Source organism: Ochotona princeps, chromosome 2 (genome assembly GCF_030435755.1).
Source record: "Ochotona princeps isolate mOchPri1 chromosome 2, mOchPri1.hap1, whole genome shotgun sequence".
NCBI classification, from domain to species: domain Eukaryota; kingdom Metazoa; phylum Chordata; class Mammalia; order Lagomorpha; family Ochotonidae; genus Ochotona; species Ochotona princeps.
The window spans coordinates 12,597,403-12,619,875 of record NC_080833.1 but is presented as its reverse complement, the minus strand read 5'-3'; the positions used below and the strand labels follow the sequence as shown (position 1 = coordinate 12,619,875).

Sequence of the window (22,473 nt, the reverse complement as noted above, 5' to 3'; positions counted from 1 at the left end):
CGCTGATCACCCCAAGAACCCTGCCCCACTGGGAACCTGCTGCCATCATGGGGGGCCCCTCTTCCCCCACTCAGGCGTACACCCCCAATAGGAAGAAAGGGTAAAGGGTACCCCCTCCCTTCAAAGACCCCATAGGACCCAGCTTCCTCCCCTGACCCGTGAATATATTAAATTGTGCAGCCTGACTCTGCCCCTCCCCTGCAGATCTCCATGGCAACCGGGCAGCCAGCCAAGTCCATGTCCGAATCCAAGTCCATCCAGTGCCAAAGCGGGGCTTCAGCCTCTTCCCTCACTCCTCCCCGGGCAGGGGGCGGGAGGTGTGAGACCCAGCATTCCACAGGGGGACGTGGCAGGGGGGAGGAAGAGTGGGGGCCCTCAGTCCTCGGGCCCCTCCTCCTCGGTGTGGGGGGCGCCGGGGGGGTCCTCAGGCTCGGGGGTCTGCCCACTGGGTTGGGGGTGGCCTCCAGGCTGGGCGCCGGCCCCGTCCTCGCCCTGCATGTAGACACTCAGCCCCTCGTGACTGGGCTCCTTGCCACAGGCCTGACAGCTGCAATGCAGGATCTTCTCCACCAGTTTGTCCACCCGGGGCACCTCCTTGTGGCCGGGACACTCCAAGGTCACCTGTAGGGGAGCAGGGGAGGGCAGGGATGTTGGCAAAGGCCATTGCCCCCCAACGCATGGGGAATCCCCAGGTTCCAGGAATCCCAGAGCCCACCCTGCCAGCCCAGGAAGCTCTGTGGGTCCACGGAGGCGAGGAAAGGTCCTGACCCCTGGTGCCACCCCCTCCCTGTCCCACAGCAGCCACAGGACCGCTCCCCGGTGGTGGAGGGAGATCTGACGTGGCTCAGCCCTGTACTTGCAGGGAAATCCCAGCTCCCAGCTGACCTCGCCACCACTGCCACCCTGCAGCCTGATCTCCCGAGCCTTTGCCCAGGCCATTCCCTCTGCTGGAAGGTTCTGGCCCAGCCCACTGCCCCCCGACTCTGCCCCACTGACTTCTCTCAGCCTTGGATCTACCCAGATCCCACCTGCTGCAGAACACAGCCCACTGCAGGTCACAGTCAGCATCCTGCCCTCCTGCCTGCCTTTCCCCGCTTCCTCCTATGGAACAGCTGCTCCACGTGCCAGCTCTGCAGACACAAGGAACAGGGGCAACCCATAGAGGACCCCAGAGTCTGGTGGGGCAGCCGGATCAGCCAGAACCACTCAGACGCAGGTGCAGGGCTGCAGGTGTGTCGGGCTCCAAGGGGCACATGGTGCCCAGGGATCGGACCAGGGTGGGGAGCGGCTAAGGACAGGCTCTGGAGAAGGGCTCTGGAGTGGGATGCCGAAGACCAGGGCAAATGGTTGAACAGGAACTGTTCACGGAGGACAGAGGTTTTCCAAGCAGGGCAAGGCTTCAAGGTGTGGTGAGCAGCTAGCCAAGGAGCTGGTGCTGGGTGTGCCACTCAGGGGGAGGCAGAGAGGCACAGCAGGGAGGACAGACCGCACTGGACAGGGGCTGACAGTGGGATGCCACCCAGGGGACCCTCATGAGCGTGACATGAGGATATAGCTTGGGCAGGTGCTGCTTCCTGAACAAGCCGGGGTGCGCCCTGGGCTGGGACCACAGCCACTGGCCCAATCCAAGCCCTGTGCACAGCACTGCCCTATGCCGGCGGCCACCTGCAGCCCTGCAGGGTGGGGGTGGTACTCACAATCTCCCACATGGACTGCGCTGGCATGCAGGAGTCACAGTGCACCAGGGACTCCGTGGACTGCGGGAAGGTGTTGGGGACGCTGTAGCTAAAACACTGGCCCAGGCACGCCCTGTGGAAGGAGACGCCATACCAGGCTGGTGTCACGGGATGGGAGGTGGGCCGGTGCCCCAACCCACCGCCTGCTTCTCCTCCCTCCTTCGCTCTCCTCCCTCCTCCTCCTCGTCCCCCGACCCCAGCAGGGCCCCTGGCTCCCACCTGTTCTGGATGGACTTGGCCTCACAGCCGCTGTGGCCCACAATCTGCGTGATGTTCTTGGCTTCACACCAGGCGCTCTTGTCCGGGAACAAGGCCAGCTTGTTGATGGGTGGGGGTGCAGCTAGCAGCATGGCAGGGAGGACGGCCCCCACCAGGACACGCAGCATGATGCCCGCGGCCTCCGGTGCCCTGCAGTGAGCGGAGGGAGCATGTGAGGGGTGGGAGGGGCTCTGCCACCGGACTGCCAGGTGTGGATCCCAATTCTCCCACTCATGGACCCTGCAAAACCTGGGACACATGGGGCCAGCATGGTGGTGCATGAGGTATAATCATCCATCCTGTGGCACTGGGATCCCACATGGGTGCTGGTTCATGTCCTGGCTGATCCACTTCCCATCCAGCTCTCTGCTTACAGCCTGAGAAAGTAATGGAGGATGGCCCAAAGCCTTAGGACCCTGCACTCACATGAGAGGCCCAGAAGCAACTCCTGGGTCCTGGCTTCAGATTGGCTCAGCTCTGGCTGTTGCAGCCATTTGGGCAGTGAACCAGTGGATAAAAGACCTCTCTCTCTCTCTCTCCTTCTCTCTATATAAAATCTGCGTTTCAAATAAAAACAAGTAGATCTTCCAAAAAAAAGAAAAAAAGCAGAAGAACCTGGGACACACCACTGCAACTCTCAGGACTGTGAACAGAGAACAGCGCCCACACCCAGTGGCTACAGGGAAGGTTAAACGAGACATTAAGAAAGCCCAGCTGTTCTCCTGCCGCCCTGTGCCCTATGTGGCTTTTTCAAAAAGATTTATTTGTTGCTGCAGGTGGGAGCAGGAGCCCAGAGCTCCAAGCAGGCCTCTTGCACGTGCGGCAGGGGCCCAGGCAATCCTGTCACCCACTGTTGCCTTCCAGGTGCACCAGCCGGCAGCTGTGCTGGAGGCAGAACAGCCAGGGCTCACGCCCATCCCGACATGGGACAAGATGTTGGTATCACAGGCAGCTTAGCCCACTGTGCCACAACGCTGTCCCCACCAGCCTAGGCAATGTTTTTGTTTTTTAGAAAAGTTTATTTGCGAATGGACCAGATGAGCAGGAAGGGAGAGAGAAGGGGAAAGCAGCTCTGGAGAGAAAGCCTGGAGGTGGGGTGCCTCTCGGAAGGGGAGGGAGAGAGACCTAGGCAATGTTTTAATAGGATGGGGAGAGTTGAGGTATGGAGGAAGATGGGTGGGAAAAAATGTTGCAACTTTCTTTTTCTCCTGTGTCCACCAGAGAGGAGGGGGAGGGGGTGCTCCTTGCTGTCAAACTACCACAGCGCCCAGGGATACAAGTTTTAAAAAAAAAGGCAGAGTGGAAGAGAGAAGAGACCACCTTTCATCAGCAAATTCACTCCCACAAGAGCGGAGGCCAGGCCAGGCGGAAGGCAGGGAGCAGGAACAGGCCTCCCACGTGGAGACCAGGACCAGGCCAGCATACACTACCCCCCGATGCAATGACAGGAAGCTGGGGTTCAAGCTGGCACAGACTATGGGCATCCCAAGCAAGGGCTTACCCTGCAGCCACAATGCCAGCCCCTAAGCAAGTTATTTCTTGGGCCCACTGCAATGGCTCAATGGCTAAATCCTTGCTTTACCCACACTGGGATTCCATATGGATGCCAGTTTGTGCCCCGACTGCCCCACTTCGCATCCAGCTCCCTGCTTATGGCCTGGGGGAAAAGCAGTCGAGGACGGCCCAAAGCCTTGGACCCTGCACTCACGTGGCAGGTGGAGAAGAAGCTCCTGGCTCCTGGCTTTGGCTCAACTTAGCTCCAGCCATTGCAGCCATTTGGGGAGTGAACCAGCAGAAGGAAGAGCTTTGTCTCTCCTGCTCTTTGTAAATCTTATCTGCCTTTCCAAGAAAAATAAATAAAACTTTAAAAAAAAATTACTTCTTGGGCCTAGTGCCATAGCCTAGCGGCTAAAATCCTTGCCTTGCATGTGCTGGGATCCCATATGGGTGTCAGGTCATGTTCTGGCAGCTCCACTTTCCATTCAGCTCATGCTTGTGGTCTGGGAAAGCAGTTCCAAAGCCTTGGGACCCTGCACCTGCATGGGAGATCTGGAAGAAGCTCCTGGCTTTGGATTGGCTCAGCTCTGGCTGTTGCAGCCACTTGGGGAGTGAACCACCAGACAGAAAGTCTTTCCCTTTTTTGTTAAGATTTATTTATTTTTATTGCAGTCAGATATACAGAGAGGAGAGACAGAGAGGAAGATCTTCCATCTGATGATTCACTCCCCAAGAGACTGCAATGGCCAGAGCTGGGCCAGGAGCCAGGAGCTTCTTCAGGGTCTCCCTCAGCCAGGGCCCCAGCGTGGGTCTGGAGGGGAGCAGGGCAGAGGCAAGACACCAGAGCAGTACCACAGTCTGCCAGAAGATGGCACTGTAGGACAGAGTCTGTGTGTGATGAGCCAGCCCAGAGGGGGAAGCTGGCCCAGCATTATCTTCTGGAAGTTTCACCAACTCCCACACCTCAATGAACATGGGGGAGAGAGGCTCCAGAAAGATCTGGAAATGAAGGCAGTGCTGCCAGGGGGTCCTTGGGACCCTGGGAAAAACCACAGGAGCCGTGTGTACTGTTTGAATAATTCAGGCCTGTTTCCCCACCTGCAAAGTGAGTGAGGTGGCCTGGACCGATGGCTTCCAAAGCTAAGACCATCACAGTTCTGGGGGTGGCAGGTGGGGGCGGTGGGGGCGGGGGAGTACGTCCTTGACATGTGTGTGTCTGGTAGTGGGGGGGATGGCGTTTACACTGAAGGTTCCAGCTCAGACAGGCTGGGATTCTGGATGGCAGGGGGCACTTCACGGAGTTTAATCAGGCACAGCTCCCTCAGAAGCCTGGTCTGGTCATGCCCCCAACCCAGCCCCAGAACATCCTCCCCAGGACCAGGATCACCTGCAGAGGAGGTGGGATCATGCATGCCCTCAATGGTGAAACGCTAGGTGGGTTGGGTGTGCAGGTAGGGGGAGGCAGGTGTGGGAGGAGGCTGGGTGTGCAGGTGGGGGGAGGCAGGTGTGGGAGGAGGCTGGGTGTGCAGGTGGGGGGAGGCAGTGGTGCCCTGCAGGGACCCCAGTGGCTGCACAAACACCACTCCCAGCCCAGCGGAAGGCACAGACTCCATTCAGGCTCTCACTCGTTTCTGGCCCCATCCACAAGCTCCATCAGACTTTCCATACAACCACAACCAAACAAAACAGCATGAGTTTGTGCCTAATGGGCCACCTAACTTCCCAACAGGTGCAACTTCCAGGAAGCTTCTGTGTCCCGACAAGGCCTCTGCCCTCCACCCCACTTCCCCCAGGCAGCTGGGCTGAGTCAGGGCTGACCAGTGCACACCCCAACAGGGCCAGGAAACCATGCAAGCCCGCGGCTCCCAGGGACTCGTCCCACCCCACCCCATCCTTGGCTAAATTATGCCAGGTGGAGCCAGGGAGGTAGATGACGCCGGGAGTCAGGCAGGATGTAGGATGGAGATTGGAGGTGGGCCTGCACCTGCGCCTTGGAGAGGACACCTGGAGAGGCCAAGATTGAAGTCACAACTGGCCGGAGTCAGGGACAGTTGGGACTAGGGTCCAGAGCCAGGGTTACTGGGAGACCAGAGAGCACTGAGCGAGGACTGGCCACTGGGGTCAGGTGGTGGCTGAGGCTGAGGAACGATGAGACAAACAGGCAGAGCCCCCTCCTCCAGAGGTCAGCACAGAGCCCATCCTGGCCACGGAGGGGTACTGTAAGCCCACCCAGGGAGCCCAGCAGGGTCCCTGGACAAGTTCACAAGTCTGTGAAGGTGCCCAGCACACAGGAGGCTGGCCAAGGCCAACTCCCCTCCATCAGGGCATCATGGGAAAGGCTAGGCGGGCATCAGAGCCCCGGCTGGGCTGGCACAGGAGGCAGCAAGGCCTGGGGGAGTCCATCCCACGCCAGGACACCCCCAGCCCTGGTGACCCAGGACACCCCCAGCCCTGGTGACCCAGGACACCCCCAGCCCTGGTGACCCAGGACACTCCCACCGGCAGCAGTGAGCAGCTGCAGGACCGTCCTTCCTGAGCTGTGACTGCCTTTCTGGGCCCTCTGCCTTGCTTTCTCCCTGTCCTCAGCGCAGCGGCCCTCTGGTCCCAGTCCCCACAGCCGTCACCCAGGAGTGCAGAGAGGAGGGCCGTGGGGAGCATCGGTGGGAACCACACTAAACGCAGGATGGGTGAGGGAGTCCCAGGAGTGAAGGCCAGGACAGGGACCCAGAGACATGAGCCCTGCACTCCTGCTCTCCGTGCCCCCATTTCACTGATGAGGACCCCCAGGCCCCTGGAACACACAGTCTATGAGAGGCAGAGGCCCCTGAAGTCGTCCACCCCATCTCCTACCCGGGAAGCAGGCCAGCCAGCCTACCCACCCTGGAGGCTTCCTGGCGGCCCTGGGTCACAAGGTCTCTGGGGAAGGCCAGGGAGGGCAAGCTTCCAGAGGAGGGGTCTCCCACCCCATATCAGAACCTGACCATCTTGCCCAGGAGGCCTGCTCTGAGCCCAGGCTGTGGCCCAGCGCATGTAGTATGCACTCTTCCCAGATCCAGGTCGGGAACTGTGACACATCCACCGCTGGAAAAGTATCCAGTACAGCACCCTAAATGCCCTCCAGGGGCCCGGGGGTCAAGGGTACCCCCTCTCCACCACCAGGGGTTATGCATAGCAACCCACCCCCAGTCCTTCTCAGGAAAGTCATCATTCTAGCGGCAATCAAGGCCAGGCACACCACGATTCTCAAGCTTTCCATTATTCACCCCTGCACACAGGCACCCCAAACCCACCTGCACCACTCATGCCTGCACACGGGCACCCCACACCCACCTGTACCCCTGGGAATCACAGTAGCACACAGAGCCAGAACCCCATCTGGTCTCCTCCACTGCCACCCCGTCCCCCATGACCATGACAGGTCTGGGCTCTAATCTGCATTCAGCCCCTTGCACCCTCCCATGCCTCAGTTTCCTCACCTGGCAAGTGGGAAGTGTGGGAGCACCCACCTCCCAGGGCAGCAGACAGAAACCTCACAGCTGCCCGCCAGGGGCTGAGGCCTGGGCTTCAGCCCCAGACTCAGGCCCTCCTTGCCCTTGGCCACTTTTTTCTGCACCTCGTCCAGCCCCTGGAACACATCCGCCCAAAGACACTGGGTTTAGGGGAAATCCGAGCAAGGGGGGAGGCGGCTGGAGGAGGGTTTTACCACCTGCTGAGTACTGCCTGGCACAGCTCCTGCTGTGGGAGAGGGTGCAGGACAATTCCAACCCCCAGGCGGCCACGGAGAGCCCAGCACCACCTGGAATCCCACAGGAGCAGGCAGGCAGTGTGGGGCAGCAGGTTGAGTGGCGGCTGGGCATGGAGGGCATGGCGTTTGTGGCCGCAGCCTTGGAGCTGGAAGCCAGGCTTGCTGGGGGTGATCCTGTAAGGTCTTGGAATGAGGACAGAGACTTCTTCGACTGGTGTAACTGTAGGCATCACGGGGGTGGGGGGCAGGGGACAAGCACAAGGTGGACCTCACTCGCCCAGCCAGGCCCCTGGCCCTGCCAGCCCTGCAGGGATGTATCCTGGGCCTAGGGACAGGACAGCACAAAGGCTACAGAAGGAGCCGCCAACCGTGCCTGGTTTCTCCCTACACCCCAGTTGTGCCACCTGCAGCACGGGCAGCTCGTCGTGGGAATGGCCATTTTGGTAGACTCACTGGGGCAGAGTCTTGCTCACCATTGCCCTGCTGTGACACCACAAGCCCAGGGTGCACGCTCCCTGCAGGGCGACTTCCTGCCTCGGGCAGAGATGAGCGCCTATGCCACCCAGATCCGCCTGCCTCTGCCAAGGGGCTCCCCCTTGCAGCCCGCCCTCCCCCACCCCCAACACCCCTGCTGAGGCCACAGCCCTCCTGCGGGGCAGCCCGGACAGGGCCTGCCTGCACAGCTGCTCCACAGCCCTCACCAACAGCCCCGCCGACCCCACGGGGTTGCATGCGGGGAGGGAGAGGGGCAAGAAGCCAAACTCAGTCTGAAACTTCACTGCAAAATCCTGCAGCGGCAGCGGCACACCCACACCCCTGCCCAGCATGCGGGCCCAGGGCTGCGGGGCGGTGAAAACAGTGACACCCTAACCTCGCCTTTTCCATGACTCCCCACACTTAAGGCCAACCACACCTAAGTAGCCCCGAAGCCGAAGCCAGGGGGAGTGCCAGGAGGGAGGGGGCGGATTACACAGCCACAAAGGGTTAGGGGCTTCTCCAGCCCACTACCGGCCAGGCCCTAGTTCTTGGTCTCTGGTTCTGACCGCTCTTTTCCAGCCCCTCCTTACAGGTTGGAGAGTCTGAAACCTGGAGAGGGTCGCAGAGAACCTGCAAATGTGGCCCCCACGCCCCTACACACACACACACACACACACACACACACACACACACACACAGCACCGAGGCTTCCAAGGGCTCACCACGCCCTGCTAGTGGCTGGGCAGGTGGCCGGCAGCGGGGCCCTGCCGGCGGTCCAGCCCACCTAGCGAGGACCGAGCCCCCGCAAATGCCAGGCTTTGCCAACCCCAAATTCAATTCCAGGGCAGGGGAACCGACCCAGGCCAGGCCCCGGGGGCTGGCGGAGGTTTGGCTCGCGCCCGGCCTACAAGCAACCCAGACACCCGACAGGGTGTGTGTGTGTGGGGGGGGGGATGGCGACCTCTGAAACTGGGGCTGGGGGTGATGCCTGAACCGCAGGGTGGGGGACCAGGCGCCAAGCGGAGGAGAGAGAAAAAAGCAGAGACGCGACCCCAGGGGAGCTGAAAGCGGAGCGGGGTGGCGCGAGCAGAAAGAGGGGCGGAAACGGGGCGACGGAGAAGCACGGAAGGGGAGAGGGGCGCCGAGCGAGGCCGAGCCGTCCACCAGCCCGGAGGCCCGAGCGCGCGCCGGGGGACGCGCAAGCCCCCTCGGCCAAGCCCCGGGCGCTGCCCCGGCGCCGACGCGACTCGCCCGGCTTTCTCTCGGCTCCGCATCTCCCTCCGTCCCTCCTCTCGGGCCGCGGGAACTCCCGACTCCGAAATGGGATCCGGAGACGGACTCCGGACGCAGCGGTGTCCCCTGGCCGCCCGGGTGCCGCGCCCACGTCTCCGGCGCCCGGCGGGCCCTGGGCTCCCGAGCTCCGCGGCGGCGGTGCCTCCCGCACGGTGCCAGACGCCGAGCGGAGGGCGCAGCCCGCGGCCGGGGGCGCGGCCGGAGCCTCTGGAAGCCGGGCGCCCGCGTGCCGGCCCGGGCGGGACTTACCGCGCGCAGTGGCGGCCAGGAGCGCGGCGCGGCCACCGGCTCCTACGCAGCTGGTTGCGGGCCGCGGGGTCGCAGGCCCGGGAGCCCCCGGGAGGCTGGGCGGAGGGGCCGACGGAGCGGGCGGCGGCCCCGCGAGGCTCGGCTGGGCTGCGCTCGCGCCGTCTGCGGCCCGGGCGGGCGCGCGGTGCGGGGGAGCTGCGAGCCGAGCGGCTCCGACGTCAGGGAGTCTCGGCTCCAAATAGGGAGTGAGGGCGGGGGCAGCGAGGGGAGGGCCGCGGCGGAGGGCGGGCGCGCGCGGCCGCTCCCTCCGGGCTGCGGCGCAAGAGGAGCCCCGGCCCGGCCCCGGCGCGGTCCGACGGTGCGGAGGAGCGGCCGGCTCGCCGGCGGGCGGGAGCCCCGAGGCCAGGCCCGGGGCTCCTCCTGCCCAGGTCTTCTTCTTGCCTCCGGGAGACTTTGCCCGAGTGGATCGTGCCGGGTCTCGTGGTGACTCTGATGTCCCTTGCGAGGAACGCGGCAAGTCTTGCCCCTGCGGTCTTGCTAGCTTGGCGCTGCAGCCCTCCTGCAGGTGCGCTGGTCCTACCTGCTCCTGGGCGCGCCCCCCACCCCGGCCTGTGGGAGCCGTAGTTTGTGCCCCAGTAGCGCTCGATCTCCGCTGGGCTCCAGGCACACGGCTAACCATGCCAAGCGGAACAGTCCTGTCTAGAACGCCAGAGACTGTGGGACTCCCAGGAAGACAGAACGGCACTGAGGCCGTGCCCTCTGCTTTGTGTGCCCAGCTAGGGAGAAAGTAGTCCTGCTCCTTGGAAGTTGGCAACGTAACAGGCCCCTCCTGGGACAGAGTGTGGGAATGGAGGGGGGCACCATTGACCCACCACGTCCCAGTGTTTCACCCAGCTTGTCCAGAAGCCGAGAGATCACCGTGCTAGCCGGTGTCCTGAGGTTGCTGGGCATGGTGGGTGGGTCCTGGTGGTCCGCGGGTGACATCCCTGTGCACTCTGCTGGTCCTGACTCTACGCCCTCTCTTAGAGGCTGTTGCCCTTGCCTGCAATTCTCTTCCGCCTGAGACCCGCCAGGTTGGACAGTCTGGCCTGAACCCTCAAGTCGCAGGAAGGCCTTCCTCCTCAGGGAGTGGGTCTGGACTGGGAGTCCCTACTTCTGAGGACCCTGCTTTCCTTGGTTGGCGGTGGGCTCCCGGAGGGCAGGGGTGATGGGCCCACCTCCCTCTGCTCAGCGTTCTCTGAGCGGAGTCAAGATGAGCTTGAACAGCGTAGCACAGGTAAATCTCTTCTTTTAATTGATTGATCTTAATTTATTTGAAGGAGTAACAGAGGGCAGCCAGGAGGGCCCAGGTACCCCTTCCACTGGGCTGCAGTGGGTCCAGGTGGTGGGGCCCCAGAGGGAAGGGCAGGACCCGTCGTGTCAGAGTCTCCAGACTGGAGGAAATACCCCTGACTGGCAGCACTGTAGCAGCTGCCCTGACAGGCCAGGCTGGCACAGGGCACAGGCTTCAGGCCAGAGCCTACTGGCTCTGGGCCAGCCTCTTGGTGGGGCCCCACCTGGGGGCCGAGGGCCAAGAGCCCCTCACCCCAACTCATTAGCAAACATCTGGGCTGGGGGAAATGACCGAGGTGGAATGCGACTGGGCTGCGGGGAGCTGGCCTGTGCGCAGTGCTGGGAATGTGAGCTCGCTCCCGCAGGGCACAGGCTGCGGCCAGCTGCTTCCCCTAATCCTGTCAGTCTGGCCTCCACGGGGGGGGGGGGGGGGGGAACAACGGGGCGGCGGGGGGGCGAACCTCTGCACTCTCGCTGGAAACAGAATCAAAACAAGCATAGGGCCTTCCTTCCCAGATTGCCCCTAGAGACCCTGGTGGGGCCGGGTCCTCACTCTGACCCAAGGCATCCCCACCGCGCGCGTCTGGAGCCCAGAGGAGCCCTCAGCACTCCCTGCCCAGCTTGAACCTTTTGCCTCATCACCTGCTGGCTCCTGAACTCTGTGCCAGCTGCTTGGAGTTCAAGCCTTGACTTTCTTACCTGTAAGACAGGGCTGCAAAAAGATAGGAAGATCCCGGAGGGCATGAGGGTGTGCTCTCTTATTGAACAGATAACATATTGTGCCTACTCTCCAGGGGGTGATTCTGAAAGTCCAAGGAAGATCGGATTAATAGATAAATATTTTGTTGGAAAAATATTTTTAATCTGTGCATAGTTTTTCCACAATATGTGTTTCCATAAATTTCTTGATAACACTTCACATACGAGGATTCCAAGATGTTGTGCACCAAGAAGGACTCACATGTTCATTTTCTTCCGTGACTTTTGGAAGCGCCCTTGTCTGTGCCAGACGCACCAGACCAGCGGAAGTTTGCATGCTGAAGCAGGGAGGCTGCTGAGTGGTGAGGCAGCAGATCCGTGGCTCCCCAGGAACCGGAGTGTTAGGCAGGAGGGCAGCTCTGTGGCGCAGCACTTGATGGAGATGCTACTTGCAACATCTGCATGCTCTATTGGAGCACTGATGTAGGTCCTGGCCACTGTGCTTCTGATCCAGCACCCTGCTAATGTGCCCACAGGCCTGGACCCAAAGTATCTACTTGGGAAACCTGGATGGAGTATCAGGCTCTGGTGAGGTCTAGGCCAGGACCAGCTGTTCTGGCCACCTAGGGAGTGAAGTTCTCTTTTTCTCTCCCTCTTCCTGTGTGTTCATTCTGCCTTTCAAATAAATCTTTTGTTTTTGAAATGTTAGGTATTTGCACAGCTGGGGGGAGCGGGAGCTGGCATTGGCACAGCACTTGAGATGCTATGTGGCATGCCTGGATTCCCATGCCGGAGTGCCTGGGTTCCTGAATCCACTTCTGCTGCCAGCTCCCTGCTGCCGTGCCCCCCGAAAGGCAGCTGATGATAGCCCAAGTAAGTGGGAAAGCAGGCAGGATACCTGGCTCCTGGCTTCTGGGCCAACGCAGGTCGTTGCAGCATCTGGAGAGTGACCCAGTGGGAGAGAGGACTCTGTCTGCCTCAGTCTGTAACTCTGTCTTCCAAGTTTAAGCCAAAGACAGTGTGAAGAATTCAGCCAGAGTGGGCGATATGGTGGACTCATTTATTTTTATTTACTTATTTACTTTTTAGATTTTTTTTCTTGGAAAGGCAGAGTTACGGAGAGAGAAGGAAAGACAGAAATCCTCCAACCATTGGCTCACTCCCCAAGCAAACTGCAACAGCCGGAGCCCAGCCGATCCAAAGCCAGGAGCCTGGAGCTCCTTCTGGGTCCCCCATATGAGTGCAGGGGCCCAAGGACCTGGGCCATCCTCTGCTGCCCACCCATGTCATAAGCAGGGTGCTGCATCAGAAGCAGAGAAGCCAGGATATGGACTGGCACCTTTACCTGATGCCAGCACTTCAGTTTGAGGCCTGGTCCACTCTGCCCTATGTTAGCCCCTATTCTTTTTTAAGGATTTATTTTAATTTTTTGAGAGGCAAAGTTATAGAGAGAAAAGGAGAGACAGAGATAGAGAGATCTTCCATCTGCTAGTTCACTCCCCAGAAGGCATCAACAGCCAGAGCTGAGTTGGTCCGAAGCTGACAGCCAAGAGTTTCGTCCACATCTCCCACATGAGTGCAGGGACCCAAGGACTTGGGGCATCCTCCACCGCTTTCCCAGGGATGTTACCAGGGAGCTGGATCAGCAGTGGAAAAGCTGGGACCTGAACCAGCCAGTGCCCATATGGGAAGCTGAAGGCTCAGACTGCCATCCCATGGTGCTGGGCCAGGGCAGATTTATTGGGCAGACATCTCAAAGAAGAGACTTTAAGACGCTGAGGAAGAGGAGCCGGGATGCAAGGGGATTGGATGCAAATGCTGAAGCTGATGTGAACTGCAGGAACTTTTCCGTCAATGACGAAGTCTGAGGTTAATGAATGAGGGGCACAGAAGGTGATTTCAGTGAAGTTTACTGAAACAAAACAGACAGGAACCCCTACTAACCAGGAGGGGAAAGAACCCCACCAACGCTGGGTAGTGGGGGTTTATATGTAACACACAGACGCTACAGAACAAAGGCACCTTCTCGCAGGGCCTGCTGGGAGTGTTGCTTAGTTTCGCCATTCTCCTGAAACAGGGACCTGTGAGCACCGTGACGTGGCCACCTGGCCGTTTGTGTCAACCTTGGCATTGACAGCCAGTAATGACGTGACAAGGCTTGTTTCCCAGCTGGATGGATAGACTCTTTGCATTGCTGGTTCTGGCTGTTCCTGCTGAGCAGGGTGGTCAGGCAGCCGGGACTCTGTTGGCAGAGATTACCTAAGGGCCCGGGCAGCGAGGCCTGGACACATCATGTTCTTTCTGCAGCACTGGCTGCAGGCAAGCAGTTCTGGAAGAGGTCAGTTGCCCAAGCCATCCAGTATGTGGACTCCCAAGGGCAATGGCATGTGACACATATGGCAGACATGTGGGTCCTAGAAATGGCCATGGCCATGAGGGCCAGAGCCAATCTCCAAATAGTTTGGAGATTGAAGTAGAAATTTTGGTTGGTTAGTTGGTTTGAAATAAGTTGGGAATAAATTTTTGGCAAAAAAATTTATTGTATTTATTTGAAAGGCAAAATTACAGTAAAAGAGAGGGAGAGATCTTTCATCCACTGGCTCGCTCCCCAAATGGCTGCAACAGCTGGGGCTGGGCTGGGCTGAAGCCAGGAACCCAGAACTTGTTCCAGGCCCCACCTGGGTGCATGGGCCCAAGCTTTTGTATCTTCTGCTGCTTTCCCAGGCACAGTAGGGAGCTGGATAGGAAGTGGAACAGTCAGGAATTGAATCGAACCCATATGGGATAACAGGTGTTAGGCCATTACACAACAACACTGCCCTCCAAATTTGTTTATTTCTTCATGTACCTTATTAATTTCCTTTTCAGTTAATTTAGAATTATCGGTGAGATTGAAACAGCACATTCTCGCTAGCTCCCAGCACCGCACCTCATTTCTGAACAAGATAATCAGTAGCAGCTCAGTTGTGGATGACTTCTCATTGGACCTGACCCGAGGCGCTTATATAGGATAAAGCTATAGCAGTGGCATTGGCCATTTTAGCAAGTACACAGGCTAGTGGACAGATCTCCTTGTAAGTCTGTGTTGCTAATCCAGGAGTGGGAAAAACAAAGGCAGCCAATGATGCTGCTTTGGTTACACTCCACGGGGATAAACTATTGTTGCAGTCCTGGGGTAGTGACAGTGAATGCTTACCACATTGGGTTTGGGTACCAGCAAGCGGTGAGGCTAAGAAAGGAACCAACTGACCCACTGAACACCGGTCAGAGCAAGCTTTGGGGACATGGGATCAGTGTTGTGGCACAGCAGGATAGGCTCCCATCTACAAATGCCAGAATCCCATATGAGCTCAGGTTTGAGTTCCAGCTGCTCCACTTCTAATCCTGCTCCCTGCTTACACACTGGGAAAGCCAGGGGAAGATGACTCAAAGTTTGGGCGCCTGCACCTGATCCAATAGTCATTTTTTTTTTTTTGATCCAATAGTCATTTGAGGAATAAGCCAGTTGGATGAGTTCTCTCTCTCTGCCCTATAACTCTGCCTTTCAAGTAAATTAATAAATCTTTTTTAAAAATTGGGGAGAACAGTATGCAAGATGTTGCCAAAGAAAGGTCAACCCTTCGGCATAAATACTGCACCAGAGTAATCTGTGTTCAAGGAAGTGCAATTCCACTTTAGAGGTTGGCCATGAGCTATACAAACAAATATCATATATAGTGACTAAGATGGGCATGGAAAGCTCTAAGTGTTTTTACCTTTTTTTTTTAAAGGAAATATTGTATTGAGTCACAACTGTGAAGGGAGTAAATGCACACCCAGCCCTTGTACATGTCAGTGGGGGACATTCCTCAGGTGCAGAAGGAAGTGGGCCTCACACACTGGTGGCCAGATGCACCCACCAGCTTTCTGAGGAGGCTGGAGTCTTTACTTCAGTCTGTGTGACCACAGATGTATTGCTCACGTTAAGAGGCTGCTGGGGCCCTCTTTTCCCTTTCCTTGCAATTGTACACCTTGGCATCTGTTATAGCAGCTTGTAATGTGCCAGTGCTGAAATCTTTATTACTTTTTCCATCTGACCAGTTAGTTCATAGCAGGCAGACACATGTTTGGTCCCTTGGTATATCCATTTCATCTTGTATCCATTCTACCAGTCCCTCCGTCTCAGGCTAGCTACTTAGCATGACAGTGTGAGATTGTCCAGTGATCACCCATTACAAGATGACAGTGTTTATGTTACCCTCCTTATCCCAAGAATCACACAAGTGTTGAGAGTCACAGTGCAAAAGAGGCATCCTTGGGGCCAGTGTGACAGCGCTATTGGCTAATCCTACATCTGCAAGAGCATCTTGCATGGGCGCCAGTTCGTGTCCCAGGTGCTCCACTTCCCATCCACCTCCCTGCTTGGGACCTGGAAAAGCAATGGAGGATGGCCCAAAGCCTTGGAACTCTGCACCTGTGTGGGAGGCCCGGAAAAGATTCCTGGATCCTGGCTTTGGATCAAACTCAGCTCTGATTGTTGCCATTTGGGGAGTGAACCATGGGTGGAAGATCTTTCTGTTTCCCTTCTATTTGTAGATCTGCCTTTCCTATAAAAACTATTTTGTTAAAAACAAAAAAGGAAGGCATCCTTCAAGTCGAATAAGTGACCCATTCATCATCGTTGGATACTTGTGTTAGCAAGGTACAGGGTGTGGGGAGTCCTGATGGATGGGTCAGAGGTCTTGGACTGCCTCTGTCCTCCCACCGTGTTTTCAGCTCTGAGAACGGGGTGGTACATTGGCTGTTACGGGGTTCTAAGAGGCCCTGAGGTCTGATTGTGGAGTTTCTTATGAAGCTCAGACCTTAAAAAATCTTGTTGCGGAGGAAAAGATAAATCTTTACAAGAGCAGCAGTCTTTAAATTTTTTTAATTTACATATTTGAAAGACAGAATTATAGAGACAGAAAGAAGCCTTTATCTGGTAGCTCACCCCTGAAATGGCCACAATGACCAGAACTGAGCTGAGCCCATCAAAAGCCAGAAGCCAGGAGTTTCTTCTAAGCCTCTCATGTGGGCACAGGGGTCCAAGCGCATTTTCTCTTCAGGTACGTTAGCAGGGAGCTGGATCACAAGTGGAGCAGTCGGGACTCTAAGCAATCTTGCAGGCAGTGGTTTGACCCACTACACCACAATGCCATCCTCCCAGGAGTGGTAGCTGAAGCTTGCCTGGCTTCCCCTCAGTGGCCAGTACCTGGGGTCAGCCTCAGTGTCCGTGAGAGAAAGGGGAGGGACCTGACCAGCAGCTGTGAGGACCTTGATATTCATCTTACATTAAGATCTTACCCTAGGAGGGGAGTAGGTTTTTGGGCAAGACCAAAAATGTGTGAAAAAAGATGATGGGACCCCCAGTTACAACTTACAGGGTGGGTGAAAAGCTGGACCACGAGCATTCCCCAATACTCTGGTGATAGTTGTCCTCTCTGGAAGACAGGGAGGGGTATAAGACTGGACCAAAGCACAGAGAAGGCAACTCCTGTGTTCAGGAGAAATTGCGCTTGTCACAGGTGCTGGGTGCACAGTGAGAAGGGCCAGGGCCCCTTGAATCTTGGTCCTCCATGTCCTGCTGGGCCATGAGAGCAGGTGGGGGTGGCACCTGTGGTCTTCACTGTTGGGGCAGTCCACCTTGCACTGTCTCTCTTGGCTTAGAGGACTCAGTCTCCGGGGCAACCTTCTGGCCTTCTTCAGCCTGTTAGAGCACTGTTACCTGAAGTGACCCCTGCACCAACGGGAGCCTAACTGGTTTCCCTGGGGACAGATGGACAATGCCCAATGGCTCTTAGACCTGCAGCCTTTTTCTTCACCACCTGGTCCTTTTTCTTAGCCTCCTCCTGATCCTGATTGTACAAGACTGGGGTTGCAAACTTTAACGGGTGCTCTGGGCTATTGTTAGTCCCAAACACCTGCTTTTGGAGTTTTCTCTGTATCTGGAGACTGATAAATTAAGTTTATCTGTCAAAGGCAATATTTCTTGCACTGAATCTGGGTCGAAGGTAGCATGCTTCAAAGGTGTCCCTGAAACTGTCCACAGTGGCTGAGGCTGCTCCTCCTTTATCTGAAGCAAGGCGGACAGCTTTGTGTGTAACTCGAGGGTTTTGCCCTAGTCCTCCTTAACCCTTCAAGGGTACAGTACTACAGATGCCTACCCTCTACATTCCTGATCAGAGGCTCCCACTGTGGATCCTCATGGGGAACTGCTTGCCTGCCAATAGGATAAGGAATGCCACTACCATCTAAATGAGTGGCCCGGTAGGAGGCTGCTCATTTTGTACAGCAGAAGGTGAAACAGAGAGGAAGATATTCTGTCCAATGATTCGCTCCCCAAGTGGCCACAATGGCTGCAGCTGAGCGGATCCAAAGCCAGGAGCCTCCTCCAGGTCTCCCATGCGGGTGCAGGGTAGAGCGGCTTTGGGCCTTCCTACACTGCTTTCTCAGGCCACAAGCAGGGAGCTGGATGGGAAGCACGGTCACCAGGACACAAACTAGCGCCCATGTGATATCCCGGCGTGTGCAAGGTGAGGACTTTAGCCACTAGGCTACCGCACAGGGCCCTTGCAGCCAGTTTGTATTCATTGATGGATAAAACCTTTTACATGACAAGGCTCGTTTCCTGGCTGGAGGGACAAAGCCTTGACACTGGCAGAGCCCTCTACGCCCCCATCTACTCAAGTTAGTAGCAGATCCAGGAGCCCATGCACCTCTACGCAGCCCCTGACTTCTTCCAGTGGTCACTAGTGAGCTCTCAGGCAGCAGGAGAAGAAAGTGCCCATGCATGAAGGGGTCTGTCTACCACACACTCCCAGCTTCTCGGCAACCTCAGGGGAAGGTCCTGGGCCAGGGAAAACCCTAAGATGCTCTTCACAGGGTGGTAGGAAACCAAAAAGCAAGATGAGGTGTCATATGTGAAGAATGGGTGGGGAGGCGGGCACATTTGACACATTAAAGCAATGCTTGGGACAGGGAGATAAAGTAGCGGGGCTTGAACAAGCTCTTAGATGCGATGCTAACTACAACTCCCTGCTGTGTGGCAGCTGTGGAGGGTGCCCCTGCCGGGTTGGACCCAATGCTGGGGACCTGTGGCTAAGATCTTGCAGCTGGGCAAGTTTGGGAGGGGTTCGGGCCTTGGGGTTGGGGGCAAGTGCAACTCCCTGCAGTGTGGCGCCTGTGGGGGGTGCCCCTGCTGGGTTGGACCCAATGCTGGGGACTCACGCCAAAGACACTGCTGGAAGGTAGTGAATGAGTCTTCAGCCTTGGGTGGCCAGTGCACCAAGTGGTGCCAGGCTTTGCCTGCTGGCCGCCCTGTAGTGCACTCTGGGGTTTTTAAGATAAGTAGTTGCTGCCTGGGGACACCCATGACTAAGGCCAGTTTTAGTGTAGGTGAGAAGTGAATTTCGCTTGATTTCCCAGTGACAGGGTCATGAAAGTTTCAGGCATGCATGAGGACTGAGACCTGGTGGTTTGGAGAGAAGTATCCAGAAGATAATTTGGGTTAGAAAGATTCACCAGCCTAATTAGGAATCCAGAGATGGACTGTTAGCATAGAACATCACTGATCGCCACACACCAGCCCACACCAAAGCTATGGATGGGGGCCACTTTGGCAGTGTTGGGTACCATTACCCAACTGGGTGGTGGAGTGGTGGAGTGGTCACATTTGGCAGGGTCAAGACACTATCCAGCACGCAGGAGAACTTGGTCTGGGGGTAGACTCTGTGAAGTTGTGCGGGCCCAACCCCGTGGAAATTCAAGTCCCCCTGGTTAGCTTGCAAACTGGGGTTGCGATGGACTAAGCTAGGTGTGACCATGCCACCTGCCATCACTCACAGGTAAAGGAACCCACAACAGTCTGGGCAGGTCAAGGCAGCAGCACCTGAATGTGCATCCTAAAACAGCAGAAGGGGGCAGAATGGGCAGGGCCGAACAAACCTTAACTCACAAGAAGCAACAGAAATCAGGTTGGAGCACAGGTCATGCCAAGTAGGCCCTTGCACCTACTGAGCTGCGTGAGACAGGGATGCTAAGCCACAGCATCTAAGGGGTCAAGACAAGTGAGGGTCTCTGCCAAGCTGAGTCAGAGCAACCACTGGCCTTAACGAGATCTAAGGCTGGGAATTGGTCCCCGGTTGGGGATCTAAGGGGACACCCGAGCTGGGTTGAGTTTCCCACCAAGGAGCGCATGGGTTGGAATTGGGTCTGCGTTCTGATCAGAATACGGTTGTAATTTCACTGGGCACAAGTGTGGACTGGGACTGGAAGCAACAAGCTGGGCCAGACTGCAACACTCTCTGGTGCTCTGGAGGACCAGGGTAGATGTGTGACAGACTAGGCTAGGTCAGAGCCCTTACTGAACCATGTGTGAACTATATGGGGGTATGGAAGAGCCATGGCTGGGTTGAAACATCCAACAGTAAGAACCAGGTTGGATTGAAGGCCAGTCAGGAAAAGCCACTGATCCTGCTAGGACAGGAGGTGAACTGAGTAGGGCTGGCTCATGGACCCACTGTATGTGCGAAATCTGGCACTGGGAGTTTCTGATGGAGAAGCCTGGACAACTTCTCTGGCAGGACAGTCCCTGCGGGTAAGTGCAAGAAGCACAATAGGAAACAGCCCAGAACAGGCAATGAAAATTATCCCACTGGCATACACATGGCATGGATTGGGGGCAGACCAGGCTGAACCTGTTCACATCACCCGCTGGCGAATCCGAGCACCAGCACAGAGTGTGGGTTGAACCAGGTTCGGTTGCGACATACCAGTACACATTAAGGAATGCCAAGGTGAGATGAGCCGTACCAGATGTGGTTGCAGCGCCCAAACAGCACATGTGATAATCAGGGGGAGGAGGCAAGGCCAACCAGGGAATGTGGGCTCCCCTGCTGGACAACTACTTCCATTGGAAAGAGTGAGTCGGGATGGGGGCAGATCAGACTAGGCAGGGCTATAACACCTGTGGGCCTCATGTGAGCTAAATAAGGGAAGGGCTTCAGTGGGCTGACTGTTCCAACTGGTGTAAGCAAAAATTAGAGTGGGTGAGGGTTGGCTGGGCTTAGCCACACCATTAGCTGGCAGAGGCTGGGACTGGGGGCTAATTCTGTCAAGTCAAATGCCAGAACTACCTGGAGAGTGCATAATCTGGGAGTGGGTGTGGCCTTGAAGGGTAATAGTGGGCACCTCCCTCGGGGTTACCACTCTCACTGGAGAGCACGAAAACCAGGACGGGGCAGGGGTGGCTAGACAGAAAGGCATCTACCAGTAGGTGTATGAGCTGGATAGTAGGTTGGTTGGGTTGAACTAGGCTTCAATGCCCACTGACATGTGCGAGAGCTAAATGGGATGTGGGACAGACTGGACAAGCCTGTGGTACATACTGGCAAGCATGGGAACCAGGGTAGGGGGCAGAACTTGTGGGGGTCATAGGGAGTCGCCCCAACTAGGCTGCAGCTCCAACAGGTTTGTGTGAGGACTGAATATGAAGAGGGTAGGATCAAGCTGGACTACAACACCCGTTGGTTCAAGAGGAAGACAGGGCTGGAAACAGAACGGACCCAGCAATCGCAACGACCAGCATGTGCATAAGCTGATTGGTGTGACGGATGGTATTGGAGTCTGTACTAGCAAACTTGCGCAAGAATCAGGTCTGGGATCACCTCAGATGAAGTTTCTTTGGAGATCCCTCCAACTGAACTGCTGATCTCAGAACCCCAACCATGAAGAGACTGCCAGCCAGTGGACTCTGAATAGGTTTCATTGCAATTGGAACTGCGAGACTGGCAACACTGCAGACTGATGAACTATCAAAATTGTTTGAGCAGGACCCTTGGAGCACACTTCCCGTTGGAGATCTGGGATGGGTGGGAGGTTGGGTGGGGCTTTTCCCTTTGTTTCTCCCCTGACCCCAGATACAGGGAAAAATGATAATATTAGTGTAGAAACAATGGTATTACCCACTTTCACCCTGTAGCCTTTGACCCCTTGTACCCTAATCAACTAAGTAAGATTATTAAAAAACAATTTAAAAAAAAAGAAGCGATGCCAGTATGGCAGGTGGTGGTTTACCCTCTGGCCCCTGTCTCCCAGTCTTCCAAGAGGATTAAGGAAAGCTATTACTGATAAACCAAGTTGAACCTCAGTATTCCATCTGCGAACTCCACAGGGAAAGCAGGCATTACAGACCGTCATCTGTCACCACACAGACCAACCAGTCTCCAGGTCAGACGGCGGATGGTTCTTTCGACCGTTACTTCTACCCTTGGTTATAAACTGATACTTGCTGACTAGTTTACCTTCCTCCTCAGTTGTACAGCATCGGACCCCAACCAATGGTGCACGGTGTTGGCAGGTATGGAGTGTGTGATGATGACTGCAGAAATCGAGTGGCTGTCTCAGGATCACACGGTGACCCAGGGAAGCCCGGAAGAGAACAAAAGGTGCTCTATGGCAAGAACCTGGAGGAACCTTCGTCGGATTGAAAAGTTACTGACTCGTGGAAATGACCAGGCCAGAACCACCCACTAGAAGAGCGGGTGAACTTAGGGGCCATAGACATATAGACAACAATGAACTCTGCTACCACTCTGAAAAACAATAAGGATAAAACTATTGCTTCAGTATTGTACTCTGGACCTGGATGGACATCAGTGCAGAGAACACAGATGCATGTCACAACTATAGCCGTGCGCACTCAGACAGGAGCCAGGGCAGGTGTGTGATGCCTCCTGGGCTGCCTGAGTGTCTGCTTTCAGTCCCAGCTTCCTGCTAATGCATGCCAGGAGGCAGCAGGTCATGGCTCACATGCCTGCTTGGACCCCTGCAGCTTTCCTGGGAGACCAGATTGTGTTCTCAGCTCCTGGCTCCAGCCTGGCCCAGCCACGGCTGCTTCAGGCACTTGCAGAGTGAGCCAGTGCATGGACACTGTCTCTCTGCCTTAAATTTTTATATAAGATTTATTTATTTTTATTGGAAAAGCAGATTTACAGAGGAAAGACAGACAGAATGATCTTCTGTCCACTGGTTCACTCCCCAAGTGGTCACAACAGCCAGAGCTGAACTGATCCGAAGCCAGGAGCCAGGAGCCTCCTCCAGGTCTCCCACATGGGTGCAGGGTCCTGAGGATTTGGGCCATTCTAGACTGCTTTCCCAGACCACCAGCAG

The 22,473-nt window shown here is 56.5% G+C and overlaps 1 protein-coding gene across 2 annotated transcripts; it reads right to left on the bottom strand.

Moving 5' to 3' along the window:
- NBL1 (NBL1, DAN family BMP antagonist) lies at positions 1–9,471 on the bottom strand. 2 transcript variants are annotated; one of them, XM_058676117.1, is made up of 4 exons: positions 9,256–9,471; positions 1,956–2,150; positions 1,698–1,809; positions 1–621 (listed from the first exon to the last, which is right to left on the bottom strand). In XM_058676117.1, the coding sequence occupies exons 2-4, from the start codon at positions 2,120–2,122 to the stop codon at positions 376–378; spliced, it is 525 nt and encodes a 174-aa protein (XP_058532100.1). In that variant the 5' UTR covers positions 2,123–2,150; positions 9,256–9,471; the 3' UTR covers positions 1–375. The 2 variants fall into 2 exon arrangements, with proteins under 2 accessions (XP_058532100.1, XP_058532093.1); XM_058676110.1 differs by having other exon boundaries at positions 1,956–2,144; positions 9,256–9,408.
- Between the last annotated feature and the right edge of the window lie 13,002 nt (positions 9,472–22,473).

Bases quoted from the DNA above. Each gene is read 5' to 3' on its own strand.
- NBL1 (XM_058676117.1), bottom strand. From the start codon at position 2,122: ATGCTGCGTGTCCTGGTGGGGGCCGTCCTCCCTGCCATGCTGCTAGCT. The intron at 1,810-1,955 runs GTGGGAGCCAGG...CTCCTTCCACAG, and splicing joins GCCAAGTCCATCCAGAACAG to GGCGTGCCTGGGCCAGTGTT. The intron at 622-1,697 runs GTGAGTACCACC...GCTCCCCTACAG, and splicing joins CGCAGTCCATGTGGGAGATT to GTGACCTTGGAGTGTCCCGG.